The sequence below is a fragment of the Mustela lutreola genome, chromosome 6 (genome assembly GCF_030435805.1).
Source record: "Mustela lutreola isolate mMusLut2 chromosome 6, mMusLut2.pri, whole genome shotgun sequence".
Taxonomy (NCBI): domain Eukaryota; kingdom Metazoa; phylum Chordata; class Mammalia; order Carnivora; family Mustelidae; genus Mustela; species Mustela lutreola.
The window spans coordinates 137,454,320-137,479,133 of NC_081295.1; the positions used below are offsets into that span (position 1 = coordinate 137,454,320).

Consider the following 24,814-nt stretch of genomic DNA (forward strand, 5'->3'; position numbering starts at 1 on the left):
CCATTCTGACTGGTGTGAGGTGATATCTCATTGTGGTTTTGATTTGTATTTCCCTGATGCCGAGTGATATGGAGCACTTTTTCATGTGTCTGTTCGCCATCTGGATGTCTTCTTTGCAGAAATGTCTGTTCATGTCCTCTGCCCATTTCTTGATTGGATTATTTGTTCTTTGGGTGTTGAGTTTGCTAAGTTCTTTATAGATTCTGGACACTAGTCCTTTATCTGATATGTCGTTTGCAAATATCTTCTCCCATTCTGTCAGTTGTCTTTTGATTTTGTTAACTGTTTCCTTTGCTGTGCAAAAGCTTTTGATCTTGATGAAATCCCAGTAGTTCATTTTTGCCCTTGCTTCCCTTGCCTTTGGCGTTGTTCCTAGGAAGATGTTGCTGCGGCAGAGGTCGAAGAGGTTGCTGCCCGTGTTCTCCTCAAGGATTTTGATGGATTCCTTTCGTACATTGAGGTCCTTCATCCATTTTGAGTCTATTTTTGTGTGTGGTGTAAGGGAATGGTCCAATTTCATTTTTCTGCATGTGGCTGTCCAATTTTCCCAGCACCATTTATTGAAAAGGCTGTCTTTTTTCCATTGGACATTCTTTCCTGCTTTGTCGAAGATTAGTTGACCATAGATTTGAGGGTCTATTTCTGGGCTCTCTATTCTGTTCCATTGATCTATGTGTCTGTTTTTGTGCCAGTACCATGCTGTCTTGAGGATGACAGCTTTGTAATAGAGCCTGAAGTCCGGAATTGTGATGCCACCAACGTTGGCTTTCTTTTTCAATATCCCTTTGGCTATTCGAGGTCTTTTCTGGTTCCATATAAATTTTAGCATTATTTGTTCCATTTCTTTGAAAAAGATGGATGGTACTTTGATAGGAATTGCATTAAATGTGTAGATTGCTTTAGGTAGCATAGACATTTTCACAATATTTATTCTTCCAATCCAGGAGCATGGAACATTTTTCCATTTCTTGGTGTCTTCCTCAATTTCTTTCCTGAGTACTTTATAGTTTTCTGAGTATAGATTCTGTGTCTCTTTGGTTAGGTTTATTCCTAGGTATCTTATGGTTTTGGATGCAATTGTAAATGGGATTGACTCCTTAATATCTCTTTCTTCTGTCTTGCTGTTGGTGTAGAGAAATGCAACTGATTTCTGTGCATTGATTTTATATCCTGACACTTTACTGAATTCCTGTATAAGTTCTAGCAGTTTTGGAGTGGAGTCTTTTGGGTTTTCCACATATAGTATCATATCATCTGCGAAGAGTGATAATTTGACTTCTTCTTTGCCGATTTGGATGCCTTTAATTTCCTTTTGTTGTCTGATTGCTGAGGCTAGGACCTCTAGTACGATGTTGAAAAGCAGTGGTGATAATGGACATCCCTGCCGTGTTCCTGACCTTAGCGGAAAAGCTTTCAGTTTTTCTCCATTGAGAATGATATTTGCGGTGGGTTTTTCATAGATGGCTTTGATGATATTGAGGTATGTGCCCTCTATCCCTACACTTTGAAGAGTTTTGATCAGGAAGGGATGTTGTACTTTGTCAAATGCTTTTTCAGCATCTATTGAGAGTATCATATGGTTCTTGTTCTTTCTTTTATTGATGTGTTGTATCACATTGACTGATTTGCGGATGTTGAACCAACCTTGCAGCCCTGGAATAAATCCCACTTGGTCGTGGTGAATAATCCTTTTAATGTACTGTTGAATCCTATTGGCTAGTATTTTGTTGAGTATTTTCGCATCTGTGTTCATCAAGGATATCGGTCTATAGCTCTCTTTTTTGGTGGGATCCTTGTCTGGTTTTGGGATCAAGGTGATGCTGGCCTCATAAAATGAGTTTGGAAGTTTTCCTTCCATTTCTATTTTTTGGAACAGTTTCAGGAGAATAGGAATTAGTTCTTCTTTAAATGTTTGGTAGAATTCCCCCGGGAAGCCGTCTGGCCCTGGGCTTTTGTTTGTTTGGAGATTTTTAATGACTGTTTCAATCTCCTTACTGGTTATGGGTCTGTTCAGGCTTTCTATTTCTTCCTGGCTCAGTTGTGGTAGTTTATATGTTTCTAGGAATGCATCCATTTCTTCCAGATTGTCAAATTTATTGCCGTAGAGTTGCTCATAGTATGTTCTTATAATAGTTTGTATTTCTTTGGTGTTAGTTGTGATCTCTCCTCTTTCATTCATGATTTTATTTATTTGGGTCCTTTCTCTTTTCTTTTTGATAAGTCGGGCCAGGGGTTTATCAATTTGATTAATTCTTTCAAAGAACCAGCTCCTAGTTTCGTTGATTTGTTCTATTGTTTTTTTGGTTTCTATTTCATTGATTTCTGCTCTGATCTTTATGATTTCTCTTCTCCTGCTGGGCTTAGGGTTTCTTTCTTGTTCTTTCTCCAGCTCCTTTAGGTGTAGGGTTAGGTTGTGTACCTGAGACCTTTCTTGTTTCTTGAGAAAGGCTTGTACCGCTATATATTTTCCTCTCAGGACTGCCTTTGTTGTGTCCCACAGATTTTGAACCGTTGTATTTTCATTATCATTTGTTTCCATGATTTTTTTCAATTCTTCTTTAATTTCCCGGTTGACCCATTCATTCTTTAGAAGGATACTGTTTAGTCTCCATGTATTTGGGTTCTTTCCAAACTTCCTTTTGTGGTTGAGTTCTAGCTTTAGAGCATTGTGGTCTGAAAATATGCAGGGAATGATCCCAATCTTTTGATACTGGTTGAGTCCTGATTTAGGACCGAGGATGTGATCTATTCTGGAGAATGTTCCATGTGCCCTAGAGAAGAATGTGTATTCTGTTGCTTTGGGATGAAATATTCTGAATATATCTGTGATGTCCATCTGGTCCAGTGTGTCGTTTAAGGCCTTTATTTCCTTGCTGATCTTTTGCTTGGATGACCTGTCCATTTCAGTGAGGGGAGTGTTAAAGTCCCCTACTATTATTGTATTATTGTTGATGTGTTTCTTTGATTTTGTTATTAATTGGTTTATATAGTTGGCTGCTCCCACATTGGGGGCATAGATATTTAAAATTGTTAAATCTTCTTGTTGGACAGACCCTTTGAGTATGATATAGTGTCCTTCCTCATCTCTTATTATAGTCTTTGGCTTAAAATCTAATTGATCTGATATAAGGATTGCCACTCCTGCTTTCTTCTGATGTCCATTAGCATGGTAAATTCTTTTCCATCCCCTCACTTTAAATCTGGAGGTGTCTTCGGGCTTAAAATGTGTTTCTTGGAGGCAACATATAGATGGGTTTTGTTTTTTTATCCATTCTGATACCCTGTGTCTTTTGACAGGGGCATTTAGCCCATTCACATTCAGGGTAACTATTGAGAGATATGAATTTAGTGCCATTGTATTGCCTGTAAGGTGACTGTTACTGTATATGGTCTCTGTTCCTTTCTGATCTACCACTTGTAGGCTCTCTCTTTGCTTAGAGGACCTCTTTCAATATTTCCTGTAGAGCTGGTTTGGTATTTGCAAATTCTTTCAGTTGTTGTTTGTTCTGGAAGCTTTTAATCTCTCCTATTTTCAATGATAGCCTAGCTGGATATAGTATTCTTGGCTGCATGTTTTTCTCGTTTAGTGCTCTGAAAATATCATGCCAGCTCTTTCTGGCCTGCCAGGTCTCTGTGGATAAGTCAGCTGCCAACTAATATTTTTACCATTGTATGTTACAGACTTCTTTTCCCGGGCTGCTTTCAGGATTTTCTCTTTGTCATTGAGACTTGTAAATTTTACTATTAGGTGACGGGGTGTGGGCCTATTCTTATTGATTTTGAGGGGCATTCTCTGAACCTCCTGAATTTTGATGCTCGTTCCCTTTGCCATATTGGGGAAATTCTCCCCAATAATTCTCTCCAGTATACCTTCTGCTCCCCTCTCACTTTCTTCTTCTTCTGGAATCCCAATTATTCTAATGTTGTTTCGTCTTATGGTGTCACTTATCTCTCGAATTCTCCCCTCGTGGTCCAGTAGCTGTTTGTCCCTCTTTTGCTCAGCTTCTTTATTCTCTGTCATTTGGTCTTCTATATCACTAATTCTTTCTTCTGCCTCATTTATCCTAGCAGTTAGAGCCTCCATTTTTGATTGCACCTCATTAATAGCTTTTTTGATTTCACCTTGGTTAGATTTTAGTTCTTTTATTTCTCCAGAAAGGGCTTTTATATCTCTCGAGAGGGTTTCTCTAATATCTTCCATGCCTTTTTCGAGCCCGGCTAGAACCTTGAGAATTGTCATTCTGAACTCTAGATCTGACATATTACCGATGTCTGTATTGATTAGGTCCCTAGCCTTCGGTACTGCCTCTTGTTCTTTTTTTTGTGGTGAATTTTTACGTCTTGTCATTTTGTCCAGATAAGAGTAAATGAAGGGGCAAGTAAAATACTAAAAGGGTGGCAACAACCCCAGGAAAATATGCTTTAGCCAAATTAGAAGAGATCCAAAATCGTGAGTGGGGAGAAAGGGGATAAAAAGAGGTTCAAAAAGGAAGAAAGAAAAAAAAAAAAAGAAAAGAAAAAAAAAAAAAGAAAAGAAAAGAAGTTTTAAAAAAAGAATACACCTAAGAAAAATGTAAAAAAGAAAAAATATATATATTAGATAAACTAGTATAAAATCGTTAAAAAAGAAAAAGGTAACAGTTAAAAAAAAATTTTACCCGAAGGCGATAGAAAAAAAAAAATGAAAAAGAAAAAATTAAATTAACTGCAAGACTAAAAAAAATCACAGGAAAAAAGCCATGAGTTCCGTGCTTGGCTTTCTCCTCCTCTGGAATTCTGCTGCTCTCCTTGGTATTGAAACCGCACTCCTTGGTAGGTGAACTTGGTCTTGGCTGGATTTCTTGTTGATCTTCTGGGGGAGGGGCCTGTTGTAGTGATTCTCAAGTGTCTTTGCCCCAGGCGGAATTACACCGCCCTTACCCGGGGCTGGGGTGAGTAATCCGCTCTGGTTTGCTTTCAGGAGCTTTTGTTCCCTGAGCGCTTTCCCTAGAGTTCCGGAGGACGGGAATACAAATGGCGGCCTCCTGGTCTCCAGCCCGGAGGAGCCGAGAGCCCAGGGCCGCACTCCTCAGTGCGCGCTCAGAGAACAGCGCCCAGTTACTCCTGTCTGCCTGACCTGCGGCCGCGCTCCGAGCTCACCGAGCCTGCGACCGGTTCAAGGTAACACCGAGCTGCGAGCTCACTGTCGGCTCTGTCTCTGTAGCCGGCTTTCCCGTTCCAATACCCGCAAGCTCTGCGACACTCAGACACCCCCGATCCTTCTGTGACCCTGCGGGACCTGAGGCCACGCTGACCGCGCGTGGGCTTCGCCCGGGTTTAGCCTCTGGAGTGATGTCCCTCAGCGGAACAGACTTTTAAAAGTCCTGATTTTGTGCACGGTTGCTCCGCCGCTTGCCGGGAGCCGGCCCCTCCCCCCGGGGTCTATCTTCCCGTCGCTTTGGATTCACTTCTCCGCCAGTCCTACCTTTCAGAAAGTGGTTGTTTTTCTGTTTCTAGAATTGCTGTTCTTCTTCTCTTCGATCTGCCGATGGATTTTCAGGTGTTTGCAATCTTTAGATAAGCTATCTAGCTGATCTCCGGCTAGCTGAAGCAGTCTCAGCTTGCTACTTCTCCGCCATCTTGACTCCTTTTCCTATTCCTATATTTTTAAAAGGAGCATATCAACTTCCTGCTAGTGTCATTTTCCAGGGGGAAGAAAACGTTATTAGGGAGGAGGTGCAAATCAGGCTTCCCAGTGTGTTCCTATTGTTTTATGAAAATTAAAAAGAAATGAAGTTAAATATGACAAAGTGTTATGGTTTCATAAAACTGAATGGTGGGTGCATGGATGTTTGCTATTTTCTATTTCCGTCTCTTGGTATGAAATATTTTGTATTGAAATGATGTATTATAATAGTAAAACAGGTTTCAGATAGAGATTGCTGGTAGGAAAATCCTATTACAGCCAGCTTTTCTTTACCTTCATGATATAAGAAAGGATCTGTGAGATTTCCAGCAGTACTATTATCATTTAACACTGGCAAGCAGGGAGATTCATGTGTTGATCAGGCCATTTTCAAGGCAGGTTAGGGTGGAAGGGATGGCAATAGTGGATGGAGAGATAGTGTTCCTTCTCCAGTAGCTTTATAAAGAGATTCAGGACCATGTGAATTTTCCCATTGTCAAACCATGGAAAGAATTGTCTTTAGAGCCCTCTCCATTTATGCCTCGCAACATATTTCTTTCTTTTTTTTTTTTAAGATTTTGTTTATTTATTTGACACAGCGAGAGAGGGAACACAAGCTAGGGGAGTGGGAGAGTGAGAAACAGGCTCCCCGTAGAACAAGGAGCCCAGTGTGGGACTCAATCCCAGGACCCTGAGATCATGACCCAAGCCAAAGGCAGACGCTTAACGACTGAGCCACCCAGGCACTCCTTTGCAACACATTTCTATCATCAGATGATTTGCAATTGGTGAGGTTTAGAAACTGCTGCCTCGTTAGGTAAGTGAGTGGTTCTGAACAGGCAGGGAGCCTCCTTCCTTAAATGCTTAGTATTTGTGTTTCTCCTACACGGTTATTTTTTATTCTTTTCTTCTCCTGTCACCTGGTTTAGTTCTCCCAGGCCCTTTACCCTTCAACTGGATAATTCTTTATTATTTTTTGCCCCAACTGAGTAATTCTTATTTATCCTCTAGTGTCAACTCTGATGTCCACCAACCAGGAACATTTCCTGGTGCTCATGCTGAGTCCTAGAGGAGCTGCCTCTTCTGTGTGCTCATCTAAACTCTCTTTGGGGGTGGGTTTTTAGTTTTCAGAGCAGGAAGCACTGTCGTATTTCTGGCACATTGCGGTCATCACAATATTGAATACGTGAGACATAATCTCTTGTTTTCAAGGAGCCGTGAATCTTGAATCCCTGTGAGAGACAGGGAAACATGAAGTGTTATGAGAGCTCAGAGGCGAGGCACCTCCTCTGAGATTTGGCACGTGCCCTGGGATGAAGGATGTCAGCTGACACTATTCGTTGAGAATAAGCACACAGCAGTACAGCATTAAGGAATAAAGAACAGAAGAAAAAGGAAGGAAATGGTCAACAGAAAAAAAACTCATGTCCACTGAGAGAGGGTGGTGTCCAATCAGAAAAATTAAAGTTCTCTTTTCTCTACTTTGGAATCTTTAACAGGTCAATTAGTGCTTTAAGCCTCAGTTTTCTTTGAACTTTTAAAAGCCAAGGTAATAATACTTGTTTCCCATGAGAATAAAATGAGATAACATATGTGAAAGGTGCTTCGTAAGGAAAAAATGTTAAATAAACAAATAAATATGAAAAAAAGAAGGGAAGAAAAATGAGGACATGGCAATAAAAACAGAGAGCTTGTGAATAAATATAATACAAGGAACAATAGTTATGGTTGATTTGTCTTTATTTTGTCTAAGGATATGAGATATGGCTCCCCACCAGGCTGGCACAGAAGCCAAATGGGTGTCGCTGGTCACCTTCCTGTGCCCTCTGAGCACCAGCAAATATTTTAAAAAGAAAACAATGTTCTAGACCTTGTATAGATTATAAAATCTTCCCAGGGGCCTTGAGGATTATTTTGCTGAATCTGGTTCTGAATTTCCTTTATGTGATTATTTTTAATATTTGTATTTGAATAGCATTCAAAATCATGCCTTGAGGTGAAGGTTTCCAGGTAGCGAGCGATTTTCCTTACTAAAAAACATTTCTGCAGCATATGATTTCTCTGACTGTGGTGCCTAACTTACATAATGGGCATGCTCTTGTTGAGAATCTTAACTTTTGAAGGAGCCGTGAAGTTGCAGCTTCTCTATTTCAAACATTTGCTTTATTTTAAAAATGCTATTAGCTTAGACTTTTAGGCTTCAGATTTCATTACAGATCAGAGTCGCTCTTTTATAAATCTTTGAATTCACTTTTTGTTTGTGAGACAGAGTTGCAGAGTTGTGGAATGGCATTGAAGTAAAAAACCAACTAGCTTGGAGAATACATGTTGTTCAGTGCACTAAAGTCTATCTGTGATAAAAAGCCTTTTATATTTTCTTTCCCTCCAACCATGAGATTATTTTTAACCCCATTCACACGGTAGCCAAATACCCTGAAAATCCTTTAAGACACATTCTTGCGTAACCCCGGCATATCTTTGCCGTGTGTATTGCCAGGGGAGCTGTCGCCAGGAGGGGTATGTGAGCCCGTCCCCAGGTGTGTTTACATGTATAGACCATCTGCTAAGATGTTTCTCAGGTTGGATGCTAAGCAGGGTGGGAAGCTGCGTCAAACCCAGGTCCATCTTATGAACTACAGGGCAAGGGGCTGTTAATCATAGGAAACAGGTGCCGTGTGCTCTCCTACAGTTCACGCTGAATCTTAACAACTCCCGCAAGACTCTTGGCTGTTTCTTCTGCACTCGGAACAGAAGTGCCATGTTCCTACTTCAGGCATTTCAGAGGATCGTTTAACTCTTTTTGGGGGGGACGGGGGTGCTAGTTTCTGAGCAAACCTGTCCAGGTACAAACAATCTGGGTGTCATTTAGATTAATAATAGCTTTAATTATTATAATGACAGCGCTAGAGGTTAGACATTTAACAGTGTCAAAGGCTGCACACAGATTGTTTTGTTTCGACCTGCATTTGTGATTATAATCTCCATTTTTTTTTTTTTTAAACAAGGGAACCTCCACACGGAACAATGCAGTGCCGTGATCACACAGCCGGGAAGTATTAAAGCCGGTTTTCACCCCATTGGTCTGATTTCTGGGCCTACGTTAGAGGTTAGCTCTTTTGAAAAGATTGAATGTTTATCATTTCAGTAATATTTCAGAGACTGTGAGGTCTAAAAAAGCCGTGATCTCAAGACAAAAGCAAAAACAAACAAACAAAGCAAAACTGGGCGTCTCCCTAGGCATTTTCTTGTGACTCTCCATACTCCTACTCCTATAGCTAGCTGGGGTAGAAAGCCCTCTTTGCTGCATCATACAGGATTACATTTTAAATACCAAACATCATTTAAAACTTCATATTCAGTCTTTCTTTACTTAGCCAATGAGCAGTAACTGCCTCAGTAGGGCTCACAATTATCCAGCGATTCATTTTATATTTGTTTTTATGGTCTAAGCCTGCTTTCCACTTTTTTGATGTTGTTGTTATTAGTATCATCTTCCTTTGTTCTTGAAAAGCAAAATTAAAAATCAGAACACACTGTTTCCTTGTGGCAATTTGTTGTTATTACAGCTGCTTTAGTTTCGGTTTTTTTTTTTTTTTTTTTCCCCTGCCTCTCCAAAGCAGGTTTATTATTTTCTGCTCACATTTCAATTGCGCCAGCATCCTAAGGCTGAGCGAGGTTACCAGTTTAGAATCAGAAATAAAATAACCCTTTAGACTGTTTTCATGCTTCTGGCATTCGCTGCCATTTTTAACGTTTCTAAATTGTTTCCCCAATATTTTATATCCGATTTGGCAGATCGTTTCTTTCAGAACAACTAAGGTGGGGGTTTAGGATTTCTAACATTTTAGTTTCACTTTCTGTCCTTCAGGATTTACAGCCCTTCTTTGGCACAGTCTTGCTAAACACTGGACTTAGCATTTAGAAGACATTGGCCTCATAGCACAGTTTAGATGAGCTAGTCTGATGGAGAAACGGACTGTCATCCTCTACTGTTGACTAGATACGTTGCCGTGGGCAGGTCTCCTACCTTTTGTTTCAAATAAAAAAAAAAAGACCTGTGATGGCTTTTGAGGTGCATGTCCCAGGATTCCCTCCAAGGACCTGGCTGTTGGGAGTGCAGACGGCTTCCAGCTGTCGGTCGGTTCCCTTGGGAATTGCCTCAACTGGGGATTCCCTCCTCGCTCAGGAGCATGGCTTTCCCAGGGCTGCCCACATCTAAAGACTGGTTGTGGCAGAAATAGAAGGGGCCAGCATTTGACCCACCGCCCTACCATGCCACCATGATATTAGGCCACAATGCCACGAGCCCACTATGGGGCAGTTTTGATGGGCTAAGTTCCAGAGCTGTGACGAGGTTAAGGCTTTGTTGTGCCTGATTGCAGCTCACTGACTGTTCCTTCTGCCCCAAACTGTTGTCACCTTCTTCCTCCGTAGTTGTTGGTATCTCCAAAATAACCTTTTTATCAACCCAGCCTACATATGGTCTCATCCAACATAAATATTCTAGGGCTCTGTATTGTGAATGTTGTCCTGGTCAAGAGTAAATCAGTTGTTGGGGCGCTTGGGTGGCTCAGTGGGTTAAGCCGCTGCCTTCGGCTCAGGTCATGATCTCGGGGTCCTGGGATCGAGTCCCGCATCGGGCTCTCTGCTCGGCGGGGAGCCTGCGTCTCTCTCTCTCTCTCTCTCTCTGCCTGCCTCTCTGTCTACTCGTGATCTCTCTCTGTCAAATAAATAAATAAATCTTCAAAAAAAAAAAAGAGTAAATCAGTTGGTAATGGTAATAAAGGTCCCTTGACTTCCGTATCTTTTCACATGTGTTTTTTTTCTATCTATCAATACTTGTTAATATAAATTAAGTGAAAGTAGTTGAGAATAACAATTGGGTTTATAGTTGTTAATTCTACTTTGTTCCTAAAACTGAATCAAATTAAAAAAATTTTTTTAAAGATTATTTATTTATTTATTTATTTGTCAGAGAGAGAGAGAGAGGGAGGGAGCATAAGCAGGGGTAGTGGGAAAGGGAGAAGCAGGCTTCCCACGGAGCAAGGAGCCCAATGTGGGCCTCGATCCCAGGAACCTGGGATCATGACCTGATCCAAAGGCAGATGCTTAATGACTGAGCCACCCAGGCACCCAAATTTTAAAAAATTTAAGCATGTTACTTTGATGATTTTTAAATCCGCTTGTTTGGGCTGTCTGGTGTCTGATATGGAAAGGGTTGTGTTTCTCAGAGTACTCCTAGGAAGTTAAGTAGCAAGGCACTTTTTGCCTTTGGCCAGTCCTAAGTTGCCTGGCTGACTGGGGCTTGGATGTTTTCCAAGCAGGCTGCACTTATAATAATTTTAGCTGACATGGTCAACTTCTATGAGTCTTGGAATCACTAGCTATGAAATGGGGATATGGAGTAACTAGTGTCATATCCACTAGGAGTGTTCAGAGGAAATACGACATCACCTAGAATCCGGTGGAAAGAGACCTAAGACAGTTTTTTTTTTTTTTTTAATATGTCTGGTAAATGGAGAAAATTTATTTTATAGTTGACATTTCTGGCCAAAGAAATTGGTACAAGGAAACCTATTGGGAGAAAGCTTGAGATAGCCATGATTGAATTGAGCTGGAATATTTTTAAGGAGCCTAGAAAAGTCCACAATTCTCTGATTGGACAGGGGCTAGGGAACAGGTTCCCTACTCTAGACAAGTAGAATGTTGAAATTGCTTGGGGTTTTATGTAAATGAAATAAAATTATTGGACCTTGAGGTACAGTGAAAAAAGTACTTAAAATTTTAGGGATACTATAATCAAGGTGACTAACGTGCCAGGAACTGGACCTGTTACTTAGTGTTTCTGCTTGTAGGTGGTTGATATACAGGCAACCAGGAAAACGTTAAGATTTATGGGAGAGGGAAAGTTCCTTCTCTACCTTTTAGGTTCATAGAAAGTTCAAATTCTTGCTTCATTTCTTTAACTTCTTCTGTGGCCTCTCTTGTAACTCTAGCTCTGTCAGAAATGGATAATCAACACCAGTCTAGTTATCTAAACTCTGTTATCAACCGCTCTAATTCCTTTGCACCTTTGACTTTCTCTGCTTTCTTGATAAAGACCTAACCTTGAATTGATACTCAGATCAACTTTTTCTGCTTCTCCCTGGTCTGCTCACCACCAGTCTCTTTCTCAGTGATGCCAGAGCACTCCCATCTCACCTTTCCTTCCTGTTAGAGGAGAAGCTTGTCTGTTGCACTAAGAATGATCAGGTGACTAGGTGTGAACTTCATGCGTATTTGGCCTCTTGGTCTCATTCTTAGATTCCTGCTCATTTTCTCTTAGAACCATGTTTCCTTAATTATATGTTCTTTCAGTGTTGATTCTTTTTTCTCCTTCTTTTTTTCCTTTTGAATAGTTTCCATTGCTCTGTCTTCAAGTTCAGCAATTATTTTTTTCTGCAGTGTTTAATCTGCTGTTAATTCCAGCCATTGTTCCTTTCTTATTCATTCTGGTTGTTTCAGTTAGGGTCTTTTTAATATCATTTTTGTCTCTACATAACATTTTCAATCTTTCTCTTAACTTCTTGAACATACTGAATACTGCTATGATACATATTTCAGTGTCTTTTTTCTTTCTAGTACTTATGTTGTCTGTGTCATTTGTTATGAATTGTTATTTATTTTTCTCTACATTGTTTTGTTCTTCTTTGCATGATAATGTTTTGTGGAATGCCAGGGAGTATTAATTTTACCTTGTAATGCTATCAGTATTTTTATATTCCTCATAATATTCCTGAGGTTTGTTCTGGGATTACTTAGAAATACCTTAATCCTTTGGCCCTTCTTGCTAAGTTTTGTTAGACAGGACAGTGTAGGGTTTCAGTCCACAACCAATGTAAGACCTGTTTTAATACTATAACTGATAAACCATTGATTATTAGGTTTTCTGCTTGGCTTTAGGAACTGGCAGTATTCTTGGTCCTTGTGAGCTCCCAGAATTATTCCTTCTAACCTTTTTGTATTGTTTGTTCTCTGGCGTTGGGTAGGTTCAAGCACTGACAGTATTCGGTTGAGTCCTAAAGGGGTATTTTCTTTTTGCAGATCTTCATGGTTCTCTGTCTATATAGTCCTCTTCTCTCCTTCAGTCTCTCCTACAAATCCTTGTTAACCCTGATTTGTCCACACTCCTAGCTCTGTCTCTTCAGCTTGGGAAAAGTTTTTCTGTGTTCTCTATTGGGGCAGTGTTAGGGCTCACCTCCCAGGAATCAGTTCCTTTGGTTACTTGATGTCCAGTGTCTTGTGTTGCATTTTTTGTTTTAGTTTTTCACATGGAAGGCTAAAACTGGTTCATTATTCCATGTTGTCTGGACATGGAAGTCTTTCTTTTTCATTTGACACTGTGACTACTCCTTTTTTTAGATGTAGATTTTCCTCGACTTATGGGGTTACGTCCTGATAAACCCATTGTAAGGTAAAAATATCCCAAATAGAATATGCATTTAATATACCTACTCTGTCAAACACCAGAGCTTAGCCTAGCCTACCGTAAATGTTCTCAGAACACTTACAGTTGGGCAAAATCATCTAGTGCAAAACTTACCTGATTAAAAAAAAAAAACTCTTGAGTGTCTCATGTAATTTGTTGAATGCTGCACACTGAAAAGGAAAAAACAGAATGGTTGTATGCATATAGAATGGTTGGAAGTGTATCAGTTTATCCTTGCGATCTCATGGCTGACTGGGAGCGGCATTTTGCTGCAGTGCATGAGCCTGGGAAAAGATCAAAATTCAAAATTGGAAATACAGGTTCTACTGAATGCATATCACTTTCACTCCATTGTAAAGTTGAAAAATCATAAGTAGAAGACCGTAAAATAAGAAAAGAAAGAAATATACCTTTTCTTATTTTTCTTATACCTCTCATAACTTACTCTTTTTGTCTTTTTTTGGCTTCTTTTTTGATGATGCTTAATGTTTCTAACAGGAATTCTTTGAAGCTGGCAGCTGACGTTTTCCTTCTCCAAGCAGAATTTGATAGGGAGATTGCTAAAATCTTAAAGTTTTGATGTTTTAGATCAGGTTTACGAAAAGATTGCCTTATGATTTTTTTTAGGACAACTCAGTGAATTGTGTTTTATCTCTTATGATATTGGAAGCATACTTATTTTAAATGTCAGGTTGTCTTTTTTTTTTTTTTTAATTTTTTGAAGATTTATTTATTTATTTCAGGGTGAGGGAAGGGGCAAATTCTAAGGAAACTCCCTGTTGAGCACAGAGCCCTCCATGGGCTCAGTCTCAGGACCCTGAGATCATGAAGCTTGAGCCAAAACTGAGTGTCAAATGCTCAACCAAGTGAGCCAACCAGGCACCCCTAAAATATCAGGTTGTTTTAGAAAATTAATCTCATCTGGAGTGAATTCATGTTTGATAGTTAGTTGTGTTGGTTGGCTTACTTAGCATTAGATTTATTCATGTACTTTAGACTTTTGGTTTGCAGGTACCTATTCATAGTGGAGGATTTTTGTGTTTTTCTTCATTTCTGTTTTCCTCCCTCTTGTCCTCTCCTGCTTTGCTATTTCTCCCTTACGTGTCTTTGCAGTTGGTTTCCATGTAGCTCACTAGGCCTGAAATCCAGAATGGACTTAGAAAGATCTGTCAGTTGTGCTAACTAGCTCTGATTTAGGGGATGGCCGATCCAACATCTATGGCTTGGATCTCTGAGCCTATAGCTCTTTAGACCTCCTGCCCCAGGCTGTATTTGGTGAGTTTTTGTTGCTCTTGTTTTATGAGCATGGAACTTATTCCAGTCCAGCACCTGACTCTAAGCTTTTAGCTTCCCTCTGATCCCAAGCTAGTAGTACGTTATCCTTCTGAAGGCAGGCTCCTGGCTCCTTTTCCTGAGTGTTGACCCTGAGCCCTGCAGCACTGTGCTTTCTCCCCTCTCATGGTTTTGCATTTCTGTTCTGCTTCTAGCCTCTGGAAGCATTTATTTTACCTTTGAATGAAGATTGTTCCTTTTTGGTTTTTTCCTTTTTATCATCCCTGTTGTAATGTGTTAGAAAAACAAGGAGTCTGCTGGTGTCATCTTGGTCTTATGACGGCCACTTTGTGTGGAAAGCCAAGTTAGTGTAGTTTTCGTTGTGTGCCGCGGTGGAGGGCAGCATAGGGCTTTATTGTCTGACACCTGGTTTTGAATTCTGGTCGTGGCATTTACTGTGTAAACTTAGATACGTAAGCTGTTGGGACCACCATTCCTTCTTCTGTGAAATGAGCATAGTGGAAGTTACTGAGCAGTGTTCATGCCAGCCTTATACCAGTGTAAGGATTAGAGATGACACGCAAAGGATTTAGCACAGCATCACAGGAAATGAACAGCAAATGCTGATTACCTTAGGAATGCAGTAGAAATGCTTATTTTTTTCATATTTTTATAAATAAAGGTGAAAGATTATTAAATTATTGCCTGACTTTCAGTGACATTCAATTAAAAATCACCCATTTGGTGTTTAGTTTTTCACGTACTTTTCCTTACTGAATTGTCACCCAAATTCTGTGAGTATTCTTATTTTAAGCAGCATGGAGGCAGTGAGGGTAAGGAACTTACTTGGCTAAAACGGTGGAGCTGGGATTTAATCCTAGACCGAGGCTCGCTCTTTCCATACATTATGACCCACATACCCTTGTCTCTTTGATCAGATTTGTGGAGGGTAGAGTGTGAGCGTTCTGTCTAGAAGGTTTGTCTGTGTACTATCCTTTGAGAATGGTTGGTGAGAAATGTTGAGGACCAAAGGGCCTGTGGCTTTTTGGCTCACCCTAAGCCAGATTGCTGTAAGCTGGCCCCTCTGCTCCCTGCATAGCCAGAAAACAGTCACTTATCCTTGTGCGTCTGACTCCATGCCCACATTTGGAAGGAGGGGTCATTAAATTGTGCTGTGCTCCATTTTTCAACCCATTGTGAAGTCTAGAGATGATAATATCATTTTCAGATCTAAGCCCTAATCAAAAGAATGCCTCTGTCCCTTGTTCAGGGCAAGAGCCTGAAACAACATTTCACCACACTGGTCTTTCCACTAAGTGCAAGATTGTAATGATGATAATAGCTGTGTGATCAGTTACACTCTCACTGTTGGTGATAGAAAATTCTGGGTTTTTCTTTTTCCTTATTACTTTGGGAATGTCTTAGCCGAGGGAGTCATTGTGGCTGAAATAGTGCTGATAGCTTCTGCTGTATGCTGTGGAGGTCCCACACCAGAGAAGTTTATTGCCTTCTTTCTCTCTCCGAGAGGGAAAAGGTAATGTTTACTATTAACTGTGTAGTGGGACCGATTCTATTCCACTTAGCAGTCTGGAGTCCTGGACTTCAAGTGTATGTGGCTCTATGGACACACAGGATATCATGGTGTGCTAAAGAGTCACTGTTGGCATTGCCAGGTTTCTGAGGCCCTGCATGGGGAGTTTGCTGTAAGATGTGAATGACTTCAGGCTGCTTGGGGGGTGGGCTTTGCGAATGGAGTCAACACTCATATTCCCACATGGCTGCCTCGAGCCATGTGGTTACTTAGTCCAGAGGATACTCTTCTTGTTTGTTGGGGGAGAGACAGGAGACACAACCAGACAGCAAGGTTGAGGAATTCAGCAGGAACCTGGGAATCTTGTCCATGGTGCTCAGCTGCATGGGAGCTGCACAGGGAGGTCAACCTGGGTGGTCTTGTCTCAGCACCCAGCAGATACCCTGAATGTTCAGGCCGGACTTGAGCTCGGGTTTGACTCTTTTCCTAACTAGTTACTAGTTGTGTGTCCTTGGCCCTCTTGAAGAATATTGAGTTGATGGGAGTGCAAAATGGTACAACCCCCACAGAGGACAATATTAGAACTATAATGGCATTTCCTCTTTGGCCAGCAGGGTAGTTTGATGCGGCAGTGTTATTCCAAGCAGTATGATGGGTATAATTCAACTATAAAGGTCTTCTTACATAAATGTGGCAGAGCCACTTGCTGGAACACTGTGCAGGAGGAAGGAAAGGAATGAGGAGGTACGTGCTGTGTGTGTTCAGGTGGAGAGGGCTCTAGAACGTATCATTAAATGAAAAAAGCCTGGTGTAGAACAGTGTGCAAGAATGCTGTCTTTTATATAAGAAAGGAGGAAAAATAAGATGTCCGTGTTCATATTTGCTTGTATCTATCTGGTGATAAGAAGTTCAGGTCTAAGGGAAGGGTCCAAGAGGAGGCGGTAGGACAGGGACAGGGATGCAGTGAACCTTTAACTGATGCCTATTTTTCCCCAGTTTTATCTCAATAAATAATAAATAAATAACTGACATTACAATGTTGTAATAGTGTAAGGGACACAAAATAATGACTTTGTGTGTGTATATATTGTGAAATGATCACCACAATAAATACATGGTCACAAAAGTTTTGTTCCCTGTGAGGTCACTGAGGCTCTATTATATAGTAAAATGTATCCTCTCACGGTATTTTGATTTTGAACCCTGTGAACATATTATCTATTAAATATTTTTTATAGAAGGAGGAGGGGGAGAGGCAGAGGGAGCGGGAGAAAGAAAAGCCTAAGCAGGTGCCACCCCCAGCTCGGAGCCTGACATGGTACTCAATCCCATGACTCAGAGATTGTGACCTGAGCTGAAATCAAGAGTCGGATGCTTCACTGACTGGGCCACCCAGGTGCCCCAAAGTAATTTTTTTTAAAGAAAGCTGTTAGAATAGAGAGATGTTGAGAAATCTGAAAAATAAAAGTGCCTGTATGCTGCTTGCTCTATTTTCAGTTTAATTAAACAGAGGCAGAAAAGATGGAATTGTCAAGTAACTTTGACAGTGGTGGCCAGGTAATTTCCCTAGTGAGACAGTAGTCATCAAGGATGATCTTAGTTTTTCTAAGAATTTATTTCTAGCCTTTCATCCTCTTTCTCCCCACCTTGCTTTCCTTCCTTGGATGGAAAGGAAGCTGAATGCTGTGCCAAAAGCATCAGGAGCAGCCCTGGTTAGCAGCGCGCGACGTTCTATTTCTCGGCTACCAACCAATGAAAAACCTGCTGAAAAATTAATGCCCCATAGCTTTTATTAATTGCATATTTGTATAGTCAGTTTAAAAAATTATCTGCTTCAGTGGAGGGAAGCTTTGATAGGATATATAAAATCACGGGTACATGTTCTAGTTTGGGCCATCAACCTTTTAAAATCCAGATTCTCACACTTCTGGGTGGTGGGTCTGATAGCAAAGTCTCATATTTAAGTATAAGGGGTATGGGAAACATAGGGAGACTCCCTCAGTGAGCCAATAAGTCAGGACAGTGAACTGTATTATATGAGATCTATGATGAAGGTGGGTTGGGGGTGGGAAGGAATGACACCTGTTTAATGCTTACGGTACGTCAGGGCGGTTAAGCACTGCAACATCGAAAAGGAGACAAGGGTTGGTGGGAGGACACTCCCACACATCCCTTTTCCCTGTGTCCCTGCAATGATTTTCCAGGGATCCAGCAGTAAAGAGGCTGATATGCAAAGCAGATGAAATGCAGTGCTGCCTTTCCCGTGCCCCTGGTTCCCTGTGGCTGGCCGGGACAGGTGCTACCTCACCAGAGTGGGGAGAATTAGACTTCTAGCTACCCCTCTCCAGTTTGAGCTCACAGCGCTACGCTGCAGGAATTTTCACTAATCATATCTGAGGTCCCAATTGACTTTGTGCTCTCGTCATTTTTTTTTTTTTTTTTAAGATTTTACTTATTTATTTGACAGAGAGATATAGTGAGAGAGGGAACACAAGCTCGGGGAGTGGGTGAGGGAGAAGCAGGCTTCCCACCGAGCAGGGAGCACCATGCCGGGTTTGATCCCAGGACACTGGGATCATGACCTGAGCCGAAGGCAGACGCTTAACCAACCAGGCACCCAGTGCTCTCTCTTTATTCCTACATAAACTTAGCATCCTCATTTAGGAGAGAAAGCACAGTGAGTGTCCACATTGCCAAAGAGGATCTCTGCCTTTGAGAAAATCTGCACTCCTCTCGTAGGTTCTTTATCAAGACCCTGGTGAGATAGCCGGCATGATACACAATGGAAAGAAGAGGCAGTCTCAGAGAGGTTAATTAACCTGCCCACTGCTTCACAGGAAGAAGGTAGAAATCTGAGACTCACATCAGGTTTGGTTTATTCTCAGGTGTTCTTTCTTCTACTTGGTTTTCAGCTAAAAGTGAAGGTGTATAATTTTTGACAGGTGCTATAGTCTCGCAGAGTTCTAAAGTAATTTTTTAAAAGCTATGAGTTTCATTTATAAATATGGTTTAGTAAATTATTAAGTCCAAACCAACCAACTAGGGAAACAAAAAACAAAATAAAAAACTTTGGCATTATTTTCCATTAGATATATAACACCTGTGCATTTAATTTCCTTCTGTCATCCCAATAAGAGATTGGGTTAATGCATGATGAATCCATATGATTTGGACACGCTTTCAAAATTTTCCTCTAGTAATATGTAACACAAAGTACATAGTCTTTAGTGGATTTTTTTTTGCTGACTCCTGATACATGGCATGTGAATTAAGTCATACTAAGTTTTTAGCTGGCTATTCAGTATCACATCTTTTAATACAAGCTGTATGTCAAGATGCTTTTTCAACGCAATATATTATTCTTACTATAGTTTTGAGGTTATGGGGAGAAAACAAGAAAAAAGTGTAACATAAAAATATTCAGTAAGGCGCACCTGGTGGTTCCTTTGGCTAAGTGGCTGCTTTCGGTTCATGTCTCATGATCCCAGCATCCTGGGATCAAGTCCTGCATCAGGCTCCCTGCTCAGCCAAGTGTCTGCTTCTCCCTCTGCCTGCCACTTCCCCTGCTCGTGCGCTCGTTGTCTCTCTCTCTGACAAATAAATAAATAAAATATTTTGAAAAAAAAGTATTCAATAAATGATTCCACTGCTAGTGGTTGAAAAAAAATTAATGTGTCAATGTGACTGGAATTTAAATTGTTAGAAAATATAAAAATTATGGTGTTCTGGCAAAAACTACACATTAACTAATAGGATTTACTTTCAAATAAGGACCATGTGTGTTTGAAATAGAGCTACTGGCTTCCCCAAAACTGGCATTTCATATATTTTTGGCTCTTGCCTGATGTTGTGGAGGAAGCAGAATTTAAGGACTGAAGTCTTTAAAGAAGTGGAAAAAAGATGATAAATGGTGTATGGATTTGGCATTCTTTGCGAGGTCATATAGATTTAAAAAGGAGACTTTTAACAAAGGATCCACAGAGGTGAAGAGGATTAAAGATGTTCTAACCGCATTGGATGTAACTTTTACTAATCTGTTCTCTTAGATTCGGTGATATTATTGTGAATGGGTTCTGTTCCACAAGGGAGTGATACTAATCATCTTCATGTATTCTGAAGAACTGTGGTTAACTTCCTGCCTTTCCACACTGCGGGTGGAGTTTCAGTGTGGGGCAATTACTTTCCTTGCTCCAGACAGATGCCTAAGGCCAGGACCTGAGCAAGAAGAAACCCAGGGCCGGGGTGACTGAGGTCTGAAACCAAAAAAGAGCAAGGGTTGATGCAACCAGTACATGGACATTTGATCCTAAGAATTTATGTAACATTAATAACACTTTAATCCAAAGAATCATTTTTCTTACTTCTAGAAGTGGCCAAAACCCTTCAGTAAAAGAATGTTCCCAGAGAAGGGGCGAGATCTTCCATCCCTTTCCAGTTCATTCCTCATGCTCTGTTGACACCGTGAGCACCAGCAGTGCAGACACGTGTGTGGAGAGAGTCCTGTCTATGCAGGTTTCACTTCCCATAGACTTTATGCAGTAGGGCTTTAGTTTGAGCTTAATACAAATTAATACAAATTGAGAATAGAATTACTTTAATCAACACTTGTGATTATTTTCAGGGCTTAGTAATATCTGAAATAATCTTTCTCTCTGACTAGACAGGGGACTTAAGGTTTTACAGGTGTGAGATATAAAGCAATATAAACTAAATTCTGTGTGGGGCGCCTGGGTGGTTCAGCCAGTTAAGCATCTGTCTTGGGCTCAGGTCCTGATCCCAGTGGTGGGATCAGTCTCCCTGCGCAGCGGGGAGTCTGCTTCTCCCTCTCCTCCCCACCTGTGCTCTCTCTTACTGTCTCTGTCATTATCTCTGTCTCTCTCTCAAATAAATAAATATAATCTTTAAAAAAAAAAACCCAAAACCTAAATTCTGTGCATTTAACTTGTCCAAAGGAGCAAAATAAGGATATGCAAGGAAAATTAATTTGTGTAGACCTCACCTAACTCTGTTCCAGTTGATTAATCATGTAAGGAGAGAATCATACTCTTAACCCTGAGCACTTATCCTGCTTTTGGTAGAATTTGATCCAAGCCATGTAAATAAAATTGGCTTTTCTAAATTGTTTTCACTAGGTGATTTGTGCTTATCTGCCAGGAGTTACAAAAAAGAGTGATAAAAATGGTTTCTCTGCTAGTCCGTCAGTACTCAGTTATAGATCCCAGTGCTTCGCACATTTCTGTTGTCCAGCAGGACTGCCCCTGCAGCTTTTTAATAAAACTGTGGTGGGGGGGGGTGCGCCTGGGTGGCTCAGTGGGTTAAGCCTCTGCTTTCGGCTCAGGTCATGATCTCGGGGTCTTGGGATTGAGGCCCATGTTGGGCTCTCTGCTCAAGGGGTAGCCTGTTTTCCCCGCACTCTCTGCCTGCCTTTCTGCCTACTTGTGATCTCTCTCTCAAATGAATAAATAAAATCTTAAAAAACAAAACAAAACAAAACAAAACTATGGCAGGGGATTGTTGGTCTCAGAGATGGACCAACACACAGGTGTACTGATGCCTTTTTCCTCAGAACTTAGGGGTGAATAAGCACCTGCTTTGCACAAAGTGGCTTCTGTACAGAAAAGTCAGAGCCACTCAGGGGACCTGAAGACATTTCTCCAGTGGCCTGCAACAGGACCAGCTTTTCTCCCCCCATTAGAAAAACTGTTGATGAAATCGATCCAGTAATAAGGAGGGAGCTAGGGGCGCCTAGGTGACTCAGTCCATTAAGGATCCACCTTTGGCTCAGGTCATGATCTCAGGGTCCTGGAACGAGCGCCACGTGGGGCTCCCTATTTAATGGGTAGCCTGCTTTTCCCTCTCCCTTTGCCCAATCCTCCCCCTCTCTCCTACCCTATCCCCCCCCACACACACACCCAGCTCATGCTCTTTCTTGAGCACAAGCACTCTCTCTTAAATAAATAAAATATTAAAAAAAAGAAAAAAGAAACTATCGATATGTGAATCATGGGTGAATCTTCAAATCATTCTGCTGAGTGAAGGAAGCCATACCCCTTCCCCACAAAAATACATGCTGTATGATTGCATTGTTATAAAATTCTAGGAAATGCAAACTCCTTTTGTAGGGACAGAAAGGAGATCTTCAGTTGCCTAGGGATGGTGGGGTGAGGAGAAGAGGTAGGGGCAACAGGCAGGTTGGTAGGGTTACAAAAGGGCACTAGGAAGCTTTTGGGGTTGATGCTTATGTTCATTATATTGATCGTAGTGACAGTTTCATGGATATATACATGTCCGCGTTTGTCAAATTTTGCACTGTTTTATGTCCAGTGTAACATTTGTTTCAGCATATGTGTGACAAGAGGGGGAGGTATGGTATTACTCACTTGTTACGGACAGCAGGTAAGTAAGAAAATAAAGGCAACTCAAATGTTCTTAGAACAATGAAACAAAAATCTACCTTGTCCTTTGTCATCTGGGGCATAGGAAAGGCCCCCATGTTTCATAATTCTGTTCCCATGTGCTCTTTGATTCTTGAAATACCTCCTTTTGATGGGCAGGGAATTATATTTTAGTGGCCAAGAGCGTGAGTTTTGGAGTCTGGCAAACTTGAGTTTGGCCTAGTCTCCTGCTAGCTGTGTGCCTTTGGGCAGGACACTTGACCTATCTAATTGTCTTTTTCCTTACCTATGAAGTGGGCTGACAGAGGCATAGTAAGTCCTCAATAAATGGAAGCAAGTCTTGTTATTATTTTTTTCATTTCACATTCTGATTCCCACAAGGTTTAAAATACAGATAGACTTGGGTGAGAAAAGACAGTATTTTCAATTCATAGGAGGTCATGTTACCATGGAGAAATGGAATCAGGAGCATTGCTTAAAGAAGAGGAGAAAGATCATTACACGAAGTGAAGGGAGCGTGGGCAGGAGACCGTAGTTGATTTGTCAGCTGCCTACTTTTCTGTGTTCCTCACGGTGGGCATCTTGCTACCATGTGACCTTCTCATCTGCTTTTTCTGTTGTTAGTGACTTCTGCTCTTTGCAGACTTTAACTTTTTAATTCACTAGTCTTTTTAGTCTTTTTTAACTTTTTAATTCACTAGTCTTTCCCTTTGTCAATTAATATCATTGTTTATGAGTGCCATGTTCAAGATTGCTTATTGAGAAATTTATTCTAACATCTACTAGTTCACTTGTTTAGAGGTGTGAATATTTGTCATTCCTCTGTAGAAAAAAATTTTGACTTTATAGATGTTTTGCTTACCCTTAGCTGATGTTATTTAATTTTGTATTAGTTCTTATAAACTTTATTTAAAAATACATATATATACTTATGGAAGTGAAACTTGATTAGTGTATCCTAAATTGGTCATATTGTTGATAAGTAAGTTTGCAGCATACATAGTAAAACTCCTTTTTCTTTAACTCTGAAAAGATATCATTATCACTTAAAGAACTAGCAAAATCACCTGCTCTCCCATGATCTTGACCTAATTTTTTCCCTCTGCCAGGTGTTTGCAGGGATTTGACAAGTGATTGATTTGGTTTTAGAGGGTCCTGGAGCTGCACAAAGTGTTTTTCATATTGAAAAAGACATGCCCAGTTTTTCACAAGTTTTAAGATTTATTGCCTCCCCCTAACGTTTTGCAAATGAGTTTGTTTGCTATTTATTTTACTCAGTGTCGTAATTGTCATTAGCCGAAGGGCAAACTTGATCATAAGGAAGGATAGACTGCCTTTTAACACTATCTGTTTTTATTTGGCACCTTTGCAGGACTGGCCATTAGATGGGTAGACTGCTACTTCCCTTTTACTCATCCTTCCTTTGAGATGGAGATCAACTTCCATGGAGAATGGCTAGAAGTCCTTGGCTGTGGGGTGATGGAGCAGCAACTGGTGAATTCAGGTAGAAAAGAATCCAACCGTTTTATTTATAGGCTCTCTTAAAAAAGACTTTCTTCTCCTTTAACTTACTTTGCATACTCATTTTCATATGCATTTACATACCCCTGTGGGGATTGCCTCACCATCTTTCTCTCCTCCTGTTGCCCTCCAGACTTATCCCTGACACTTAACTCTGGAAGAACTTAATTTCTCACATCTAATTTCACAAAGATTTCTTGTTTTTGCAGAGCTTCCTCGTTACCATTTAAATGTTGGGCTTGCACTTCCTAATTTCAAATTTGTTGATATGTTGCTTTGCAATTACCCGTAGACATTCAACGCACATCAGAGGAGTGCAGTTTGTCAACTATTTAAGAACAAGGCCAATGTATAATCCTTTTTTGTTCTTATTTCATTGATAATAGTGCCCCAGATTCAAGATATTTCCGAAACCACAACAGACTACAATATCAAAATACTCAGACCTTTAAAGTTGTGTTGTTTACTGCCCTGGTGTTGGCAGTGCTACCTGTTGGAGGTTAAGTGGGAAAATGAGGCTCTTATTAAATCCTACCCATATCTGCAGGCACTTGAGAAAGATCTTTACAGCTCTTCTCTGCAGGACCATTGCATAATAAAAATGAGTATTTCTCAACTTAATTTCAGGCTATCTTTTTTTTTTTTAATCACTATCTGAATGTAAATAAAGATTATTTTTTCAGAGTATCAGTCCTCCATGGAAAGTCAGTTGGGATTGGGCATTTGAGCAGGAGCTCACTGCATAAGCAGTAAGGGGAGGGAAGCTTATGTGGACCGAACTGTGTCCCTCCTCACTTCCCAGAGTAGGACATTTGCTCTCTGGCCTTGGAGGGCAGTGGCTCTGATCACAGGGCCTCGTGCAGCTGAATGCAGAAGAACAGGCCTTCTGGATGACTAAGAAATGTGAAGAGACCATGGGTAAGGTCATGGGGTTGGAGATTAAGGATGGACTGAGACAGAAG

The 24,814-nt window shown here is 40.7% G+C and overlaps 1 protein-coding gene across 10 annotated transcripts in view; it reads left to right on the plus strand.

Moving 5' to 3' along the window:
* The window catches only part of FARS2 (phenylalanyl-tRNA synthetase 2, mitochondrial), a 531,358-nt gene that overhangs the window by 181,026 nt on the left and 325,518 nt on the right, over positions 1-24,814 (plus strand). For all 10 annotated transcript variants that reach the window (XM_059179166.1, XM_059179167.1, XM_059179172.1 and 7 more), the window contains one exon: positions 23,704-23,835. In XM_059179166.1, coding sequence (XP_059035149.1) covers positions 23,704-23,835 — 132 coding nt within the window. The remainder of the gene's footprint in view (positions 1-23,703; positions 23,836-24,814) is intronic.